Source organism: Mus caroli, unplaced genomic scaffold (genome assembly GCF_978045245.1).
Source record: "Mus caroli unplaced genomic scaffold, Mus_caroli_1 scaffold_19, whole genome shotgun sequence".
NCBI lineage: Eukaryota > Metazoa > Chordata > Mammalia > Rodentia > Muridae > Mus > Mus caroli.
In genome coordinates, this window is record NW_028227274.1 from 47711594 (window position 1) to 47731884 (window position 20291).

Sequence of the window (20291 nt, forward strand, 5' to 3'; positions counted from 1 at the left end):
AGCATCAGCACGGCAGAAAGAAAAACTTCTCTGAGAACTATCTGGTTTCTAACTTAATATATTTTTACATGTCTTTTAATCAAGATCAGAGTTTAAGAAGAGATAACATTTCTCTATCGGTATAATACAAGCACACTTTTTAAACTTATTTAGATATATTTTCAGGCTAATGGTTAGAATTATAAATTATAAGGGGAGAACACTTTGTAGATATGCATGCAAATGCCATAAGGAAATCCATTATTATGTATAATTAATAAATCTTAATAATAAACTAAATAAATTATAAATGCATGTAAATTTGTGTTAAACTAAATAATTTACTGACAAGCTTTTTATTTCAACAGTAATTACATTTTGAACATGTCAGCTTGCAGATGATAACCTGTATCTCTACACCAAAAAAGCAGCAAAATGCACAAAAGATAAAACAAAGGCCATGTCAAAATGACAGCCACTAATTTTGACACTTGCTAATGGCCAAATGGAACAATTTAAGGAACAAAACAAATACTGGACTCTAAACAAAAATACAAAAGTCTCCACAATGTCACCTGTACAAGGGAAGTAGCTTTCTTACACAATTCTAAGTTGCTGATGAAGACACTGCCCACCCTAGAAAGCCTCCTCTCTCTTCCCATGTAAACAGGCCACACTTTCAGGATTCACAATTGCCAAGAAAACACTGACCACCATCAGTAGTTTTCCTCAGCATCCTAACTTCACAGCTCACAAGAAGCTTTCCTGTTACCACAACTCTATCATTAGTTCTATGGAGGCAGGAAGTTTGCCAGTGTGTTAAAGTAATACATTTATATATGTCAAATTAAATAGTCACAAAGATTTTAAATGTCCTAATTTTCCCATGTGTACACCCCAGTACCATGTCTGTGGGAACTAAAAAGGGGCCTGGAGAAAGAGGGGGGAGGAAGAACCCACGTCCTGCCAGAGTTCCACCTATGCTCTGGACTCGGGAGGGCTGCCAGACGCTTTCCACAGCCCTGGTGGGCATGCAAGCCTCTGACCCACTCGACGGGGTGGTGGTTGGGGGGACAAGGGGCAGCCCAACCTAGGGGGCCCGGGGCCACACCCTTTAGCCCCAGGGTTATGGGAGAGAGGGAAGAGGGAAGAGAGGTTCCCAGGCATGGGAGAGTGAGCACAGCGGATCTTGATGAGCACAGACTATGGTTTTAGAGCGTTATTGTAGAAAGGCAGGGAGAAAGAGAGAAGGTAGGGGGTGGGAAAGAAAGTAAGAGGGAGAGAGGAGAAGAGAGGAGAGGAGGGGAGGGGAGGGGAGGGGAGGGGAGGGAAGAGGAGAGAGAAGTGAGAGGTAAGAGAACAAAGGAATGAAAGAAGTGAGAGAGGAGAGGAGGGGCCGAACCACCCCTTTTAGTGAGCTGCTATCTTTTCTGTTGCTAGGTAACTGGGGAGGAGTTTAGCCTGAAGGTAAATTATGACCACCAGGTCCCAGAGTTCAGCATCTCAGCCTGTCTGTGCATAGCCCAATGCCCCACACCATGTCCAAGAAGCAATCACTTTAACTGTTAGCTTTTGCTTCTGAGAATTATTTCCATATTTGCTATAATATCTGTTACAATTTTGATTTTTCAATTTTTATATTATAAACTACAAATGATCATCATCATAGCTAACATTAAGATATACAATTCCAAGTGTGTGGCATATAAATATAATACCCATTTACTTTTCTCAACAAACCAGTTAAGAAATGGAATGTTTATTACATCCATCTTAGCAATGAGGAGACTGAAGCCCAGAGAGAGGTATTATCTTGCATAAGGCTATGGACTATATATACATAGCTAACAGCATCTGAAACTCAGGCAGTCTTGCTCTAGAACACTGACTCTTCACAAGTGCAAGCTCTCCTAACAAGTTAGCATTCTGAACTCTCACCTTAAGCTTACTCTCACATCTGATAATGATTTCAACAAAATCAATATACAGTGATTATATCATTATGACTAAATACATAGTTCATAAGGTCATGCAATTTGGTATAATATTACTTCCTTGTAAAGATTCTTTTTGCTTATTTTTGAGATAACCTCTTGTTTTTAAGCATGTTTTACATTTGTCCCTACTCTTGAAATATGCATCATATCACTTCCAAGCAATCCACTCTACCACATCTCTTTCCCTAAATCTCACTCCTGGAACCCATCCAAATGGTTTTCAATCCCATTTTCATGGGAGACCCATGAAATTGTCAAATCAGTTTATGCAAAGTAGTGTGCTGAAGTTACACACAGGAAGCCTAATATCAGTGAATTAGATGAAGACCAGGAAGTCCCTCTGCTGATAGGGGAATCTATTTGGCTAGTCTATCCATAAAATACAACTGTAGTAGTCATAATGGATCGGCTAAAGTGAGAATTATGGGTTTTTTAAATACCTGTAAAAAAATTCAAAACATAAAAATCACCACAAATCAACTTTTAAAACTACACCTTGAAAGCTATCTAATTAATAACTTAGGACAACCATGAAAAAGTACCATATTTATACCATAATATATACAAATATTCACTATACATATTAATAATATATACAGTAATCATTAAAATTCATTAAAAATGTTAACTCCCTATGACCAAGAAGCTATTGTTTTCTGTAAATATAAATTGTACAATATTACAATCTTAACTGTAGTAACATGTAGCCGGTCTTTTGTTACTTTGTGGGTTCTTCTTTCTTCCATTTTGTCTACCTTCTTTTCCACCCTTTTAACCCCCTAACCATAGAGTGAAGAGAAAAAAGGAGAGGAAAGAGGGCGACACTGTCGTTTGACTACTTCCTGCTGGGTAGTGCCACTGAGTTCCTTGGGACAAGTTTGATATTTGCAGACAGGACATCTAATTTCTTCTTGTTTCTTCCTTGCAAAGACTACTTAACAAACCACAACCAACAGCAACCATCCAACCAACAACCACTCCACCTCGTAGGGCCCAAGTATTTCTATAGCCTCTGAAAAAGTTCTCAGAATTCTAAACGTTACACTATCGCAGAAACTATCTGCAGCTGGCAAAATCAAGCCCATGCTAGAGCAGGAGGCAAATCAGCTGCTGTGGACAATCTGAAAAGCCCATATACCCCACACCTGGGACTGAAATCAGCTGCTGTGGACAATCTGAAAAGCCCATATACCCCACACCTGGGACTGAAATCAGCTGCTGTGGACAATCTGAAAAGCCCCATATACCCCACACCTGGGACTGAAACAAAAACATAATCCCATAACATGTCTGTGTTTTTCAAAGAAACGAAATTCTCACTACAGTAAGAAAATCCAGCAGCAAAAATGTCAGCATCACAAGACCCTGTGAAGTCTGAGGAGGAGCTGCCAAGAAATAACTTGCAACAGAGAAACAGTATTCATCACTCCGAAAACATAAAAGGCTAATTGATTTCACATCCTTGTTGTATCTTTGAATAGGCTGTGAACTTAAAAAATAAACTAATTACTATTATCTGTTTGTTATAGCCTGCTTGGACATAAGAGTACTGAGTTCTAAACGCTCAGGAGTTCTCACTCGGGTTAACACTAAGTCCATTTACATCATTCACTGCTACTTCTGTACTGACTCCTTACATCCCCTCATCACAAATCAAAGCTCACAAATATGACACTCACTGGCACGTGTGGACTTCTAAACAAAGGAGAAGAATGTTAATTTAAAAGTATCACAGATGGCACAGTACTAAGTAAATGTGTTTGTTCTAGCCACCTAAAAGAAAGAAAATTTTACCTTCATATCCATTTTGACAGAGTAAAATGCCAAAGTCAGTATCTACTCTAGCTAGAAAAGACACCAGGGAGCAAAGGCTATGATCAAAGTTTTAAAAGTAATCATTTTTCTGAGTTCTTTATTCACAAAAAAATAAATATTTGTATCATGCAAATCTGGAGAAGTTCTAAATCTTTACCCTATAATAGAATCATATGAAACATTGTCTCAAGCATCTATTATCATCTCATAGATAAAGCTTTCAAAATATAAAGTATACTTCTCATCGATAATGGTTTTTCTGGACGCTACAGAGCTGTAGCGTCCAGGAATGCGCATGTTCACACGCGTGTTTCCTCGGTGGACTCATGTTTCTCCTGAGGACACTAACTCACCTCTGCTGGATGCTGGATTATGTACAAATGGGTAGAGATCTGGAGTGGGTGCACTGGGAGATATGGACATAAGCACACTTTCTGGGGCCGGCTGAAAGAGAAAAAAGAACCAGTGAGTTTTTAAGATGTGATAGAACATCATCCTAATAGGACGCCAGTCAACATCATGCCGTGTTTTATAACTAAAGGGGCTTAGAAAGCTATGTAAGCTCAAAATAAAACATCATTAATGAATGTAATAAAATATTTTAGACATGAAATTATGAAAGAGATTTAAGTAAACTATTCTCCATCCATAGAGATTCTGGGCTTGGCAGTATACCACATTCAATGGTATAGCACTTAGTTAGCACTCACAAAGCCATAGGTTCAATCCACCACAAGACCAATTTAATTGGTTAATATTAAAGAACTTCAATAAATATTAGTTGTCTTTACTGGAAAAGTAGTCACTAGGTCACCGGGGCCTTTTCATTCACGAAGAGATACTTTTTTCTTTTCACATCAGGAACAGAACTCAGGACAAAACAAAAGGCCTGGACCCAGAGGCAGAAAAAAATAAAATAAAATAGTCTCAGGTCCTAAGAGCATGAGAAATAAATTTCAGGAAAGGAAGGACAAACAAAAAAAAAGTTAAGAAGTCCACTTGTCTATATTAATAAACTAGGAAACCTCTAATTTTAGCAAGTGAGAAAATGAAAAACAATAACCCAGCCAAGCACAGGAAGAACCAACAAATTACAGGATTTAGTAAACAGTAAACATTTCTCAGTAACAACCTTACATGTAAATGGATTTAACTCACCAGTAAAAGGACATGGACTGGATGCCTGGACTCAAAAACTAGATCTAACTGTCTGTTGTCTCCAAAGCAAATATCCCATTGGAAAAAAACACCCACAGACTGAGAGGCAAAGATCAAAAACAATATCAAGAGAATTAAGGCCAAAAACATGGCTGATATCTGGTAAAAGAAGACACAAACCAAAATTAGCCAGAAGAGTTAAGGCCACCACATTTAATAAAGGAAGTAATTAATTAAGCAAACAGAGCAATTGTAAATAGATCCACATTTAACACTGGAGTCACAATTTCATTCTTCGTAGAAAAAACAAAAAAATCCTATGATTCACAAACCAATTCAAATAGCCACAATAGTCTTTTAGATTTATGTATTTTATGTGTGATAGGTTCTCTGGTGGCAAAATGAGCCAATTCAAGCCGGATTAGAATATATTAAAGGCAGGTTTATTGGGAAGCTGCTCTTAGGTGAGTTCACTGGCCCCAAAGATTTAGGACAAGGGAGTCGCTATGGGGAAATGTGGTGAAGGACGAGAAAGAAAGAGCTGTAGTGCAGAGAGGACAGGGTAAGGAGAAGAGAGAGACGTGTGGCAGACAAAATGTCTGGACTATATAGGGAAGAGCCTCTGGGGAAGGGCAGCCCAGCCCCTGGGCTGGAACGTTCATGGTAGGGGACAGGGTATGCCACTAGGGACTGAGGGGTGCTGAGAACCTGGAGACCAGGTCTACTTTAATATGTAAAATATGCACCTCAGTCCCTTGTCCCAGGATCTGAAACCGAACAATGCATATGAGTACTTTGTTTTCATCTATGTGTACCACACAGTGCCTGTGAGGCCAGAAGAGTGTTGGACTCTGGAACCAGAGTTACAGACAGTTTTCAGTCCCCATGCAGGTTCTGGGATTGAACCTGCATCCATCACAAGAACAAGTGCTTTTAACTGCTGAGCCATCTCTTCAATCCCAACCACAGAAGTCTTAAACAGAAAAAACAATACTGATGGTATCAAAATTCCAGGCCTCAAACCACATTACAAAGCCACAGACAGTAACACAACCAGCTTTGTAGAGGCACAAAACCAGACACTGACAAACAGAACAGAACTGAGAACCCATAGATAAGCCTACAGGTCAATAGCCACTTAATCTTCTACAAAGGAGTCAGAAACATATAGTGGGAAAAAAAAGACAGCCTCTTCACAAATAATCCTGCTAAAACAGGACACTGTGATTTTAAATAATGAAACTAGAACTGTTGCTTTGTCCCCAAGTTCAAAATATATCAAAGACCCTCTTTAAACCTAAGAATGAAAGTGCTAGAGAAAAATATAAGCATATGTAAGGGCCTTCTGTAATGAACTCAAATAGCACAGGAAACCACCCAAGAGCTGAAAAGGAATTTTAATCCAGCAACATGGCTGCTCTGATCACATCCAAAGCCCAAGGTCTGTATGATCCAGCTGGAATACACACACTCCCTTACTGCACAACTTTAATCCCAAATAATGACGTCTAGTTGAAGGGCAAACAAAATGACAAATCAGAGAAAGATTTGACAGAATGAGTAAGAAACCGAATATACCCAACTCAGGAGAAAAGCTACTGAAGAGCAGTCCAGGGAGAGTGAAGGAGTTCAGCCAATCAGGTGGCAGGTGAGTGAGCTGGCAGTCAGTGCAGGGGGCCCAGTGTGGTGCAGTGAGTGCAGGAAACGCAGTGCAGGGGGCGCAGTACAGTGGAGCTGAGTTCTTGAGTTCATGCGGGTCAGTGCAGGTCAGCAGAGGCAGTTGAAGTAGAAGAATAAGGAGGAGCCAGGAGATTAGAACAAATGGCCGGAGCTAGTTTGAGTACAAGCTGAGAAATTCAGTGAGATGCTGAGAAAGCCAGATTCAGTCAGTCATCTTGGAGAAGATTTAAGCCAGAAAAGCTGAGTTGACCCAGCCAGCCAGAGTTCAGAAAGAACTAGAAAGAGTGAGCTTATTCAGCAGTAAGCTTCTGAGAGCAAGTAAAAGTTACTTTCACAAAGAACTGACAATTGGGATTACACGAAGCCTCTCCACAGCAAAGGAAATAGGAAGAGTAAAGAGTGAAACTACAGAGCAAATCTTTGACAAACATGTGACTGGGAATTAATAACTATAAACGATAAATAACTCCAAATTAAAAAATACATCATCTAATAAGCAAAAGGACAGAATGAAGTGAAGAAGCAAATTTCAAAGGAGAGATACAAATGACCAATAAACACTTGAGGAGTGCCTACAGCCGTGATGGCATGTGACATTTACAGCAGCAAACAAGTTAATCCCCATCAGTGTCCTCACCTTCAGAACTGACCACTGTGAAATCTTACCTCCACTTAAGTGTAAGGTAGCCCAAGTAAGAAATGCTTACACTAAACTACAGAGTGTGGGTCGGCTGGCTAAAATAGCTATTAGAGCAACCAACTCCTTCAACTCCTACTGTGCAACCAAACACCATGATCAAAAAGCAACTTGGGGGAAAAAGGGTTTATACAGACTTCCACATTGCTGTTCATCACCAAAGGAAGTCAGAACAGGAACCCAAATCATAAATTTAAATGTATCAATCAACTCTGAAAAATACGGACGATTTTGTAGTGTTCTGCAGGATCAAATATTTAGCTAAAATTTAATTCTTTATGTAAAAACAAAGATGTCTATCTTCTATGATAGGTTTGTATCTATTCCAAAGAATTGTTTTAAAATAAAAATTTTCTGATTTAATTTCACTAAATGTTTGATTTGTATATTTACACTTTATGTATTTTTTACTGTATGTGTGTGTATGTATATATATGTATATATATACACATATACACATATACACACACACATATATATGTGCATACACACATATATGTGTTAGTGTGTGTGTGTGTGTGTGTGTGTGTGTGTGTGTATGCAATGCCCCTGGGAACCAGAAAAGGCTACTACTGGATTCCCTGGAGCTGGAGTTACAGAAAGCTGTGAGCTATCATATGGGTGCTAGGAACTGAACCCGAGTCCTATGCAAGAGCAGTAGGTGTTTTTAAGCATAAAGCTATCTCTCCAACCCCAACAATGGGAAAGGGTTTAAGAAGCTCTGGTCTAGGTGATACCTTGTGTAGGAATTAAAATATGCAATCCTGGGCTAGAGAATTGGCTCAATAGTTAAGAGCATTTGTTTCTCTTGAAGAAGACCCAAGTTCAATTCCCAGCACCCACATGATAGCTCATTTAACTGCACATCAATACAGTACCATGGGATCTGATACACTCTTCCAAACATACAGGTAGTACACAAACACACATGCAAACAAAACTGTCACATACATAAAATAATAAGATATATAAATCTTTAAACACACACACATACCAGCTTTTTCCCCCTCAATGAACCTTAAGAAGACTAATAATCCAATGCACCCACTTTCTAGCTCCCTTTGCGATGATCTAGTATAACTGTCCTGCAGCACAGGGAATGCCCTGTCGTGACTATGAACAGAGTTTCAGGGTGACAAGTCTTTTTGTACTTACTAGATAAAGTGCAGAGAGTGGCAGACAGACCTAAAGACTCTGAGTATACTAAGAAGTGTAGACCAAGGTCTGCTATAAGAAAGAACACTTTCTGTAAAAGAAGAAATAGGGTAACATTAAAAGTCCCAAAAGCTTAAAACTCTATTGCTTCACATGAAATTTATCAAAAAGCATAAACTAAGATAATCAGTGAAAAAAATCAAATAAAAATTTCTGTTTCTCTAGTATAACATCAGGCAATTTAAAGTTTTACCCTAACCATACCCCAGTAGGTAAGGTATAGTTCAATAAATTTTTAGTAAACATATGCAAATTTTGGCCCCAAAACAGGTATAGTTATAAAAATATTAACTTTAGTTTTTTTTACAGATCAAAGTCCTAATATTATAGCCCCCTGTGCTGGCACAGTAGTGAACATTCATCTCAAACCTTTAGTACGTGAATCACCAATTACACTTCATTTTTATAATTACCATTCATCAGCTGTGTTGTATAGCATTTGCTATTAGGTGTCATTTCAACTATTATGGACATTTTTAAAACTTTAAAAACCTTGGTATCCTTAAAAATTCCTGTTAGCATTGCAAAATCAACTTACTCAAACTTCCCTTTATAAATACTCCTTCAGTGAAGCTGGTGAAAATGTTACATGAGACTAGCTTTATAAAAAATAAATTGATCCAAAATACTATAGTCTTTTTAAAACTTTTGAAATTTTGAAATTTTGGATATCAAATATAACTAAGTACAAAAAACAGGTCATCTTCCTATTTAACAACCATTAAGAACATTTACCAAGTGTGTTCTAGCAGTCTATTAATAAAATTGGTTCTCTAGAACTGGTTAGAGTCCTGGTTAATTTAACCCATCAATCCATACCCTACTTACTACCTAATTTTAAGGATGGTGTCTAACCTTCAGAACCACATGATTATGCTCTAGAACACTCCTCGTCTTGTTTGCAGTCATTTCTTCCTCACAGGGCTGAATTCACTGTCATTAATCATAGTCATACAGTTCCTTAACTTCTTACTTGTACTTCTGGACTTCTAAGTAATTGTGACTGTGGTGTGGCTACAGCAAGTGAAACATGGTGGTGTGAACTAAGATGCTCCCTCCCTCCCATTAGTCTTGGACATTTGAATACTTGGCCCCAGCTGGTGGCTGTCTGGAAGGATCAGGAGGTGTATCTTGCAGTACAGGGTGGCCTTTGACTAGTCTACTTCCTTTTGGTGTTTGAGATATAAGTTTACAAACATTAGCTTACATCCCTGTCACCTCAGAGGCTCATTAAGCTAAATTGCTGAGCCTAATTAATCATCAGCTCACCGAGCTTCTGACAGAGTAACATTTGTGACAAGTTGGTGGGTGATACTGATGCTGCAGTGGGAGATAAATAGCAGGACAGTCTCAGATGCAGTTCCCTATAGGCATCCACCCTGCAGGATTTTCTTTCCCATTGAATAACTTAAATTCATTCCTATCTAAATGCTGCCTACTTATCCATTCTGGCATCTGAAGACTGTCAAAGCCTTTTGAATTTTTAAAGAAGCAGTTACCAGAGAACAAACAACAGAACAGTAAACGAACAAGCCAATGAAACCATTTTCTCTTCATGAAGATATGACCTTTCCTAGCCAACCAGTTTAGTTGCCCTGACAACTCTATCACTAGGCAACCCTGCATATGATTAAAACAATGCACAACTGATAGAATGCATATTGCCTAGAAAGCTATAAAGACCTGATCAGGACACCATACTTTGAGTTTCCCTAACTTAGAGCCCTAGAAACTTGCTTGAGTTATGAGATGTTAATTCCTCTAGGTATGAAGCTGTCATCTATAGCTGTGCTGTGTGGAATACATCACCTTGTTCCTGAGCCAGACTGCTAAACTAGACTGCCACAAAGATTATGGCAGAAAAGAAGCACCTTGGCCTGCTCTGATGCAAGCTGCTGCTCTTGCCCTGTATCTGTGCTTCCACCTACATACAGGCGGTAGAAGCACAAGCCTTTAATCCCAGCACTTGGGAGGCAGAACCAGGCAGATAGATCTCAGAGTTCAAGGTCAGCCTGGTCTACAAGGGTGAGTTTCAGGACAGCCAGGGATACACAGAAATCTTGAAAAACCAAAGAGAGGGAGGTGGTGAAGCGGGGCAGGGTAGGAAGAGTACCCTATACTTGTCTATTTTCCAGGATGTCTCACTAGCTCCACCTATCTGCAGGACTTCATTCATCATCTTATCTGCTCCAATACACCTTTCTAAAATAATCCACTCATTCTACCACCACTTTCTAGCTCCTTATCCTGATTTCCCTTCATATATTTAATCACTACTGGAGATCGTATTAACAGAATACCGGGGGGCTGGAGGGAAGGGTTACTACATTGTCAGCTACAGAACAACAAAGTCTGGCCTCCTCTTTTTGTTGCTACATTCCTAACAAGGCCATAGTAGGATCTCAAACAATGCTCGGTGTATGAAAGAATACCTCTACAATCTCTCTTACCTCCACAATGGATGCTTTTCTATTCAATTTCCTATCCCATCCCTTCATTTTTCCTAGTCATCAAATTTCATACCTCCGTCGTGATTTTTCTCTATAGTACTTAAGTAATTTGTTTCTACTACAAACCCAGCATTTCTGTTCTCCATTTGAATATTCTGTGACCAACTTAATAAGTGGTAGGATGAAAGAGGCAAACCTGTTACTGAAGAAAACAGCTAAGCACTTTGAGTAAACTCTGTAAGTGTGATGTAAGCTAAAATTAATTGTTTCCTCTCATGCTTTGATAACCTCATAAAACACCAATTCCTACATATTTAACTTTAGTCTTTAGTAATCTAATTCAAATAATTAAATGTAACCTGAAACTATAGTTCGTTGGTGTGAGCACACATGTGTGCAGGTGCGTGTGCAAGTGTATTCATGTGCATGGAGGGCAACTTAAAGCATCGCTCCTCAGGAGGTATCCACACTGGTTTCTGAGACATGGGTAGTTAACTGATTTGAACCTTGCCAAGTAGGCTGATTGGGCAGAAAACCTCAGGGTCCTGTGCCAACACACCGGCTCTTCTTTCTTTTCTTTCTTTTTTTTTTTTTCCCTCATTTGTCTGTTTTGGCACAGGGTCTCTCTCTCTAGTCCTGGCTGTCCCAGATCAACCTTGACTCAAACTCATAGAGATTCACCTGCCTCTGCCTCAAGGGTGCTGGAACTGAAGCTGTGCACCATCACTGCCAGCTCTAGCTAACTTTTTATAGGGGCTCTAGGAACCAAACTTAAGATTCTCAGTAAGTACAACAAATGCTTTAGTAATTGAGGTCTCTCTCCAGCCTCGAAATTACAGTTCTTTAAAACATCTTATCATTTCGACTAACCAATTCTATATTTAGTGAGTTACTTTATATTGAGAATTTGTGTCTGTTACCTTAAATACTTTTCCTCTTTTAAATACTTTTCCTACAGCACATATGTCATGATGACTAACTATTCAGCTGTTAAACTATCTCTTAATAAATAGTAATTGCAGAGTAATTGCCATCTTCATTCTAGACTCTTTTAAAAAGAATAAAAAACTCTAAGTATCTAAACTTAAGTCTGAAAAATTCATACCTGTATAAAGTATAGTAAATAATAAATTCAATGAATTCCTATTTTAATATATACTGTACATCTAATTATAATGGAATGACCAGAGAGTTGAATTTTTCCATTCACTACATTTATAATGCATTGAAAACACATTATTGTTTTTCCATTCATTAGGATTTATCTTCTTTAAAAATCTATATAACCCAATGCATTTTAATTATATTTTTAAAATATGAATGGAACCTGCAAAAAAAATTTCCCTAAGGGATCTGATTGAGATAAGCTTTTTCTTTGTTTCTCAGTAGAGATGCAGGAATGGATATGTAGGACACCTGCAGATACAAACTGACTGCCTCCTCAGTGAATGTGGCAGTACCTGTTAACCTGCCATTCCCAACACCCCTCTGACAGCCTGGTGGCTAATGCAGATATAGCTGGCATGGATCTGAGATGCTAGGACCTATAAACAAATCTTTCAAAACCTAATTAAGTCCCTTACACAATATTCACTGAAAGCTTTTCCCTATTACAGTATTGATTTTAGTCCAGATAATCTCACATAAGTAAAAGCAAGATTTAAGGATTTATGAATAGATTTACAATAATTACTATTTTAAAGGATTTTTACTCATTAACTAAAGAAACACAAACATAAACCCACTCCCCAAAAATTAATAGCTTAACTCAAATTTTCCAAAACAACAATTTTTCTTAATATTCTCAAAAGAGGAAGAAAGTTAAGAACTCCACAGCTCTTTGCAGCATTAATTGAAGACTACAACACAGCACACACAAAATTGGCAACAGCTTTCTCATTTTAAAGCATACTGTGAAAAACTAAATCCCACAGTGCCCTCTGCTGTATTTTGGTTGCTCCTTTTTTTAACATTCTTTCACTTTTATTTATGTGTGTGCTGACGCTGTGTGTGACCTGCATACAGGTGCCAACGGGCCAGAAAGGGGTCACATCCCTTAAAACAGGAGCTCTAGGCACTGTGACACTGTGACGGGTTCTGTGAGTCTGGAAAGCAAATCCAGCCCCCTGGAAGAGCAACGTGCACGCTTAGCTGCTGAGCCATCTCGCCAGCCCCGCTCTGTTCTTACTATCTTTTAAAGAATTAAAATGGCCTAGAAAATGAATTCTACTTGTTAGATTTTTTTAAACTATATATGCAACTTGACCAATAAAAAGACAAGCACCTGTACAAATATTTAACATACTATAAATTTTCATCCCATATATAGGTAACCTCTCCCATTTATGACTTCCATATTTAAGTAACTATAATAGTCTCATATATTCTCCCAGCTGTTTTTCTTACTGGATTCTTTTCAAACTGACTATAGGAGTTAAGAAAAAGCATAAAAAGGAAAAATTACTATTGTAAGCTGTCTAATTGGACTTAAAGCTCACTCAACACGGAAAAATTAAGCCAGGTACTAGAAACCTAGCCAGCCCTGGGGCTAGTGAGGTCATGGACATTAGATAAAAATCTACTACTGCCATTTGTTCAACCAGTGTAATTCCTTACCGCAGGGCAAATTTTATCCTTACACCACAGATAAGTGCATACTCCTTATTACAGACGCCTCTCTTCACAGCAAGTACAGATCACAGAAAACTACAACTGGACACAACACAGAGATAAAAAGAGAGTGGGAATGGACTATCCAGAGACTACCCCACCCGGGGATCCATCCCAAAATCAGCCACCAAACCCAGACTCTATTGCATATGCCAGCAAGATTTTGATGAAGGGACCCTGGTATAGCTATGCCAGTACCTGGCAAACACAGAAGTGGATGCTCACAGTCATCTATTGGAGGGAACACAGGGCCCCCAATGGAGGAGCTAGAGAAAGCACCCAAGGAGCTGAAGGGGTCTGCAACCGTATAGGTGGAACAACAATATGAACTAACCAGTACCCCCAATGCTCATGTCTCTAGCTGCATATGTAGCACAAGATGGCCTAGTCGGCCATCACTGGGAAGAGAGGCCCCTTGGTATTGCAAACTTTATATGCCCCAGTACAGGGGAATGCCAGGGACAAGAAGAGGGAGTGGGTGGGTAGGAGAGCAGGGCGGGGTTGGGGGGGGAGGGTATAGGAAACTTTTGGGATAGCACTTGAAATTTGAAATGTATATAAAGAAAATATCTAATAAAAAATTAAAAAGAGAGTGGGAAGCCCAGCCCTAAAAGATACATCTATCCATATCATAGCTCCTAACATCATCACTTAGAAAACACTGAGGAAGAATGTGCAGGAAGATTGTAAGAGCCAGAATACCAGGAAGTCTGCTGTAAAACAATCTCTACTGGAAATGGCTACATAAACAAAACCATAACAATAGCAGCAACAATGGCCATAGTAACATGGAAGGGGAAATTTTTCATAGAGTTGCTCCCATAGACAAAGAACCATAGGCAATTAATGACTTCTAGGAGAGGAGAATCAGCTTTTCCCACGGATGAGGCCCATTATTGGTTGAACAACACAATGTTCAGCTCTAAAACTATACACAGACAAAAAAAAAAACATATGTGCATACACATACATACATATGTAACAATAATAATAAAAAACAAAGAGGCTGTCCTAGGAGTGGATGGGCAATGGGAGGGGTGGAAGGGGAGGTACCTAAGAGGGGCTGGAGAGAGGATGGGGCATGGAGGCAGACATGTAAAAATATTCTCCCAATTAAAAATACATTTTACAACCAAAAAAAAAAAAAAAAAATACTGCTGTAAAAGAGGCAGAAAGTCTTCAAGGGGAATAAGTATCCTGATAGTTTCAAACACCTGCCCCAGAAACTGTACATTAAACTCACATCTTACTCTTGTTTATGAGTAACTGAAAAAATAAATGATAGCACATTTTACTATCATTACTGAGAAAGACATTTTCACAGATTATCTCCTCATTGTCTCTTCCTTTTAATCAATTTTATATTTGTTTATAACATCTATCCAGTATTATTAAATAAAATGTATGTAAGTATATGTAATAGTCATACATACTAATTTTTTAATCATCTATAAAATGTGATAAAAAACAAAAACAAGGGCTGGTGAGATGGCTCAGTGGGTAAGAGCACCCGACTGCTCCTCCAAAGGTCCAGAGTTCAAATCCCAGCAACCACATGGTGGCTCACAACCATCCGCAACGAGACCTGGCGTCCTCTTCTGGAGTGTCTGAAGACAGCTACAGTGTACTTACATAGAATAAATAAATAAATCTAAAAAAACAAAACAAAACAAAACAAACACAAACACAGAAAAACAAAGCAAACCTCCAGTACAGTAGTGGAGGTAAGTCTATTCTGTCAGACCCTTAACTCTTAAAGTTACTCTTCTACTGCTGTTAAGTGGCACCATGACCCGGGTAGTTCATAAAAGAAAGCATTTCATTTGGGGCTTGTGGTTTCAGGGGATCAGAGTCCATGACCTTCATAGCAGGAAGCCTGCAGCAGGCATGACACTGAACAGCAGCTGAGAGCTCACATACTGAAACAAAATCATGAGGCAGAGAGAAAAAGCCTGCCCTCAGTGATACACCTACTCTAATAAAGTCATACTTCCCAATCCTTCCCAACTCTTCTATCAATGGGGGGGTGGGTGGGGGGGTGGTGTTCGACTATTCAAACACTTGATCCTATGGACTGAGAACTTTATTATTATCTACATTCAGCTATGATTTACTTCCTGTTTTTAAGATAAACATACTGATGATATATAGATAGTAGATGATGACGGATGGACGGATGGATGGAACAACCTAGAGGATGTACATAAGAGAGAGCTCTCATCTAGCCTGCATCCACAATACCTGGTTTTGATGCCTTACACAGGAAAAACAAGATAGAAGTAGGTATCTTAGTAGCAAATTAATCAGAGTCCCCTCCATAATGTTGCTTCTATACTTGCATAATTTGTTTTAAATATTATTTATCAGATACTAAATATTAAAATAAATGACTGAATAAATATAAGACAAATCCACAAGCCCCTCCCCAGAAAAAAACAAAAAAACAAAGCACAACAACAACAAAAACTGTTCTTTATTTTCTTCTAGTACTGAGAGTCAAACCCAGGCCCTCAGCATGCTAAAGAAGTGGCCCTGGGCCAAGTGTCCAGACCCTACAAGACATGAAGTCACGCCCCGCCCCCGCCCCGCCCCGCCCCATGTACACAGAAGCTCAAGTTCCCTGCCACGGGCAGAATTAAAGGCACAGGTAAGGAGTCAATGGTTAAAAGTAAAGCTATTTCCCAAACAACAGCATAAGTGTGAGGATTATGTTACTACAAAAATCTTCATTTTGTTCATTCTTTCATTGTCGCTTATCTAAAAACTGCCTACATTTTAAAATATGGGGTTTTATATTTTCCTAACTTTACTTACATGTCTATTTCCTCAAAAAAAAAATATATATATAAAGAGACTTGAGAATTTTTCTTGAAATAGAGTATTTTAAGGTTTAGTTTACTCCAATACTATGAATAACCCATGGATTTGAAGTCATATCCAAAAAGTGTGTCTGTCTATCTGTCTGTCTGTCTGTTTCAAGTAGTTTGACAAGATTTGCTTAAAACGAAGACCTACTAGAAGCCCCAGGGTGACACCTCCAAGGATGGGTAATTGACCTGATGTGATCTACAGATTAACACAAATTCATTATGTCCCTTAGCCTCTGGTTTAAGGGAAAATACCCTAGCAACAAGGAAGTTAGATACCAGCAAAAGGTGTTAATTCATTAGTGACAATAAGTGATAGTTCATACAAGAGAAAAGAAGAGGAACAGGGAGTTAAAGAAAAGAGGAGGAAGAGAAGAAAAGAGGGAGAATTTAGCATTGCTCCCATACTTTTTATGTTAGATGCAATGCAAATGTTTTACCTGTCAAAGTGCTAGTACTACTGCCCTACTCTAGGTAAAAAATAGAAGGCTCACATAGGTTAGTAACTTCCTTTGAAGAAAATATAGCAGGCGCTACAACAGCTCTCAGTCCAGATGCTTTTAACTAGTACTTTACATTGAGTCCATATATCTACTGCTCATGGTGTCTTAAGGTACAACTTTGTCTAAGCTGTTTTAGGCCCTACGTACATATCACTACAGTTAAAATAGCTGAAGGTAAGCTTTAGACCCTGTAAGAAGCTAGAAGAAAAAGGTCAATACCCAAGCAACCATAAACTAGTATAAAATGGCTAAAAGTAACTGGGGATGTGAGTGTGGATGTCAGGATAGATATAAGGAAGTAAACAGTGCAGCAGGGAGAATCTAGGTTTAAAAGAAGAAAACAGTTCAAGGGCTTAGGAGATGACTCAGTGTGTAAAAGCACTTGCTATGCATGCATGAGGACTTAGTTGAGAATCACAGAAAACACATCCATCCATACACAGTACCACACATCTATAATCACAGTGCCCCTAAGGGGAGAGGGGAAGAAAAGACAGGAAACTCTTTGAAAGCCTGCACGTTAAGTCTTGACCACACAACAGCAAACAAACCCTCTCTCAAAACAGTGGAAAGCAAGGACCTACACCCAAGGTTGTCCTGACTTCTGACATGTCTTCTGACATGTGCATGTGCCCACACTCACATACATGCAGACACACAAATATCATACACATGTGCTGTACACATATATGCAAAGAAAGAAAGAGAAGAGAGGGAGAATCGGGGAGGGAAGGAGAGTGTGTGTATGTGCTCAAATTTGGAAAAAAACAGAAAGCGATAAAAACTTTCGTGGCAGTTAAGTTGGACTGAGATAGAATAGGATTTCATACAGGAAGAGACTCTCAAAGGGGAAAAGTTAACAGGACAAAGGTAAAGAGGTAAACATAAAAAAATAACTGTTTAAAAGCAACATTTCCTGATAACAAGGAAGGGTATGTATGGAGTGGCAGAGAAAGACACAAATCAGCAGGCTGAGGACTAAGCTGCAGGCTTCAGGCAGTACACTCAGGAGTCTGAACCCCTCCCCTTACCTAGAATACAAGCACAGATCTCCAGGAAAAGAATAACAGGAGCAGCCCCAGGTGTTGGGAACTGGACTGATGGTGAAATGCAACCTGGGAAACAGCTACCATAAGTGCAGAACTGTGAAAACCAGGACAGCAACAGCAGTGAGAAGAACACGTAATGAGTAGCTCAAGCGGCTCATTTCTCATGAGCTCCAGGTAGTAAATCCCTCCACCCTGCCTCAATCTCCCGTCATGCTACATCACAACTCCTGTGTTCCTCCCCTGGAGACTCCTGATGATAACAGCCAAGTTCTCTTCATCTTCATCCTGCCAGTCCGTGCCTGGCTTAGTGTAAGGCTCCCCATAACAAACATCTGCAGAGCACACCTGAGTTGTTTACTTTGAGATAGGAGAAGAACTAGCTGAGGTCTAAATCTACTTCACACAAGGCTTGAGCAATGAACTGTACAATCTGAACTCAGTCACACTACCTGTTTTTCCTCAAGAAAAACTACTAGTGATTCATATCTATCTGGATTCTACGACAGTTTCTTGGAAACTGAGGCACTAAGCGGCACTGTGTCCCATACTGAGAGGTTGTCTCTGTCTTCTGTATATTCTCTAGCTGTTTAGCTGTTCCTAGAGACATGCTTGGCCATTGTCACCCTATTACTCTGGGCTCACGTGCTATCCTTTTGATCCTCTGATGGTAACCGCTGAGTTAGACAAGGGGTAAAGTCCTTTTTTTACTCTAAGTCTCATGTTCTGGATCAAATTCCAGGAATGTCCTGCCCAAGGGATTCCAGCATCCAAGAATCTGACAAGACAGAAGCCTCCTGGCCACATCTGAGAATTTCTACCCCACTGGAGATCAGTGAGTTAGTCTAAAGAAGAGGGGAGACTTCTGAGTCAGAGGCCAAGCATCTTAGTGCATTATTTGTGGTACTCGGAGCATCCCAAATGTTCACAGCAGTCCTTCTCTTCCCTGAGTCCACAAGAATAAAGTGGGTGATAAAATGGTTTATATCACAGGAGAAACAATGAGCTTGGGAAACCACTGGTTTTGTAAGTAGTATACAAACCTTTGCTTGGACAAAGATTTCATCTCTCAAGCTTGCTTGGTATAAATATTACCCTTAAGAAAAGGTAAAAATGTTGGTGATCTTAAATTCTTACTAGAAAATCCAAAGAGATATAAGAGGTATCAGATCGTATGAGTTGAACAATGTCACTTAAAAAGGTATGTCCAAGTCCTAAACCCCTAACATGGTAAATATGGCTTTATTTGAATATCAGACCTTTGCAAGCATAATTAAGAACCATACAATGAAATTGGTCTAGGATGACTTAAAATGACTTTTATAAGAAAGGGGGGGGGGGGGGCTGGAGAGATGGCTCAGTGGGTAAGAGCACTGACTGCTCTTCCAAAGGTCCTGAGTTCAAATCCCAGCAACGACATGGTGGCTCACAATCATCCATAATGAGATCTGATGCCCTCTTCTGGTGTGTCTGAAGACAGCTACAGTGTACTTACATATAATAAATAAATAAATCTTTAAAAAAAGAAAAAAGAAAAGGGAAGATCTGATGAAAGAGGGGCAGACCACTAATCAAACAACAGCCAGAAAAGAGAAGCAAGGAACAATATCTTCCCAGATGGAACCACACCAGTGACAAGTTGAGTTCCAACGCTCAACTCCTAAGGTCTGAGAACAAACTTCTGTTGTCTTCAGCTTCTAAGTTGTGGTGGTTTGCAATGGTTGCCCTGGCAAGCCATGACTGCTAGGAAAAGTGTCTCCTAATTGTTCACCTCCCACTTGCATTGGTGCTTTATACACACAACAGCATTTCCTCTGCCAAAACCCATGATGATGTCAACCACAGATGGAAGTCACTGAGACTACAGCCCAGAAAACTACCTTAACAGTATCAAAATTCCAGGATGCCACCCAAAATCCTAGACATAAATCAGGAATTGGCTGCATGTCTGACATTCTAGCAAATTTACATGAGCAATAAAACATTTAAGAAAAAAAGCTGTAGGTGTAGAGAGTAGTGGGACAATCGCTTAGCATGCTTGAGGCCCTGGGTTCAACCTTTAGAATTAAACTCTACTTGTCAGGGAAGCCAAGAAGATGGGCTAGAGATGGCTCAGTCCTTAAGTACTAAGGACCCAGGCTCAATTCCCAGAACTGATTCAGTTGCTTACAATGTGTATCGCTCCAGTTCCTGGGGACCTGGTACCCTCTTCTA

At 39.3% G+C, this 20291-nt stretch overlaps 1 protein-coding gene across 3 annotated transcripts in view; it reads right to left on the reverse strand.

Annotated features, from left to right (window-relative positions):
• Dtwd2 (DTW motif tRNA-uridine aminocarboxypropyltransferase 2) overlaps window positions 1-20291 on the reverse strand; it is a 64951-nt gene that overhangs the window by 34745 nt on the left and 9915 nt on the right. For 2 of the 3 annotated variants that reach the window (XM_021150841.3, XM_021150839.3), the window contains exon 2: window positions 4145-4235. In XM_021150841.3, coding sequence (XP_021006500.1) covers window positions 4145-4235 — 91 coding nt within the window. Of the gene's footprint in view, window positions 1-4144; window positions 4236-4949; window positions 5109-8481; window positions 8524-20291 lie in introns of those variants that run through there. The other variant, XM_029471749.2, reaches the window with a different exon arrangement.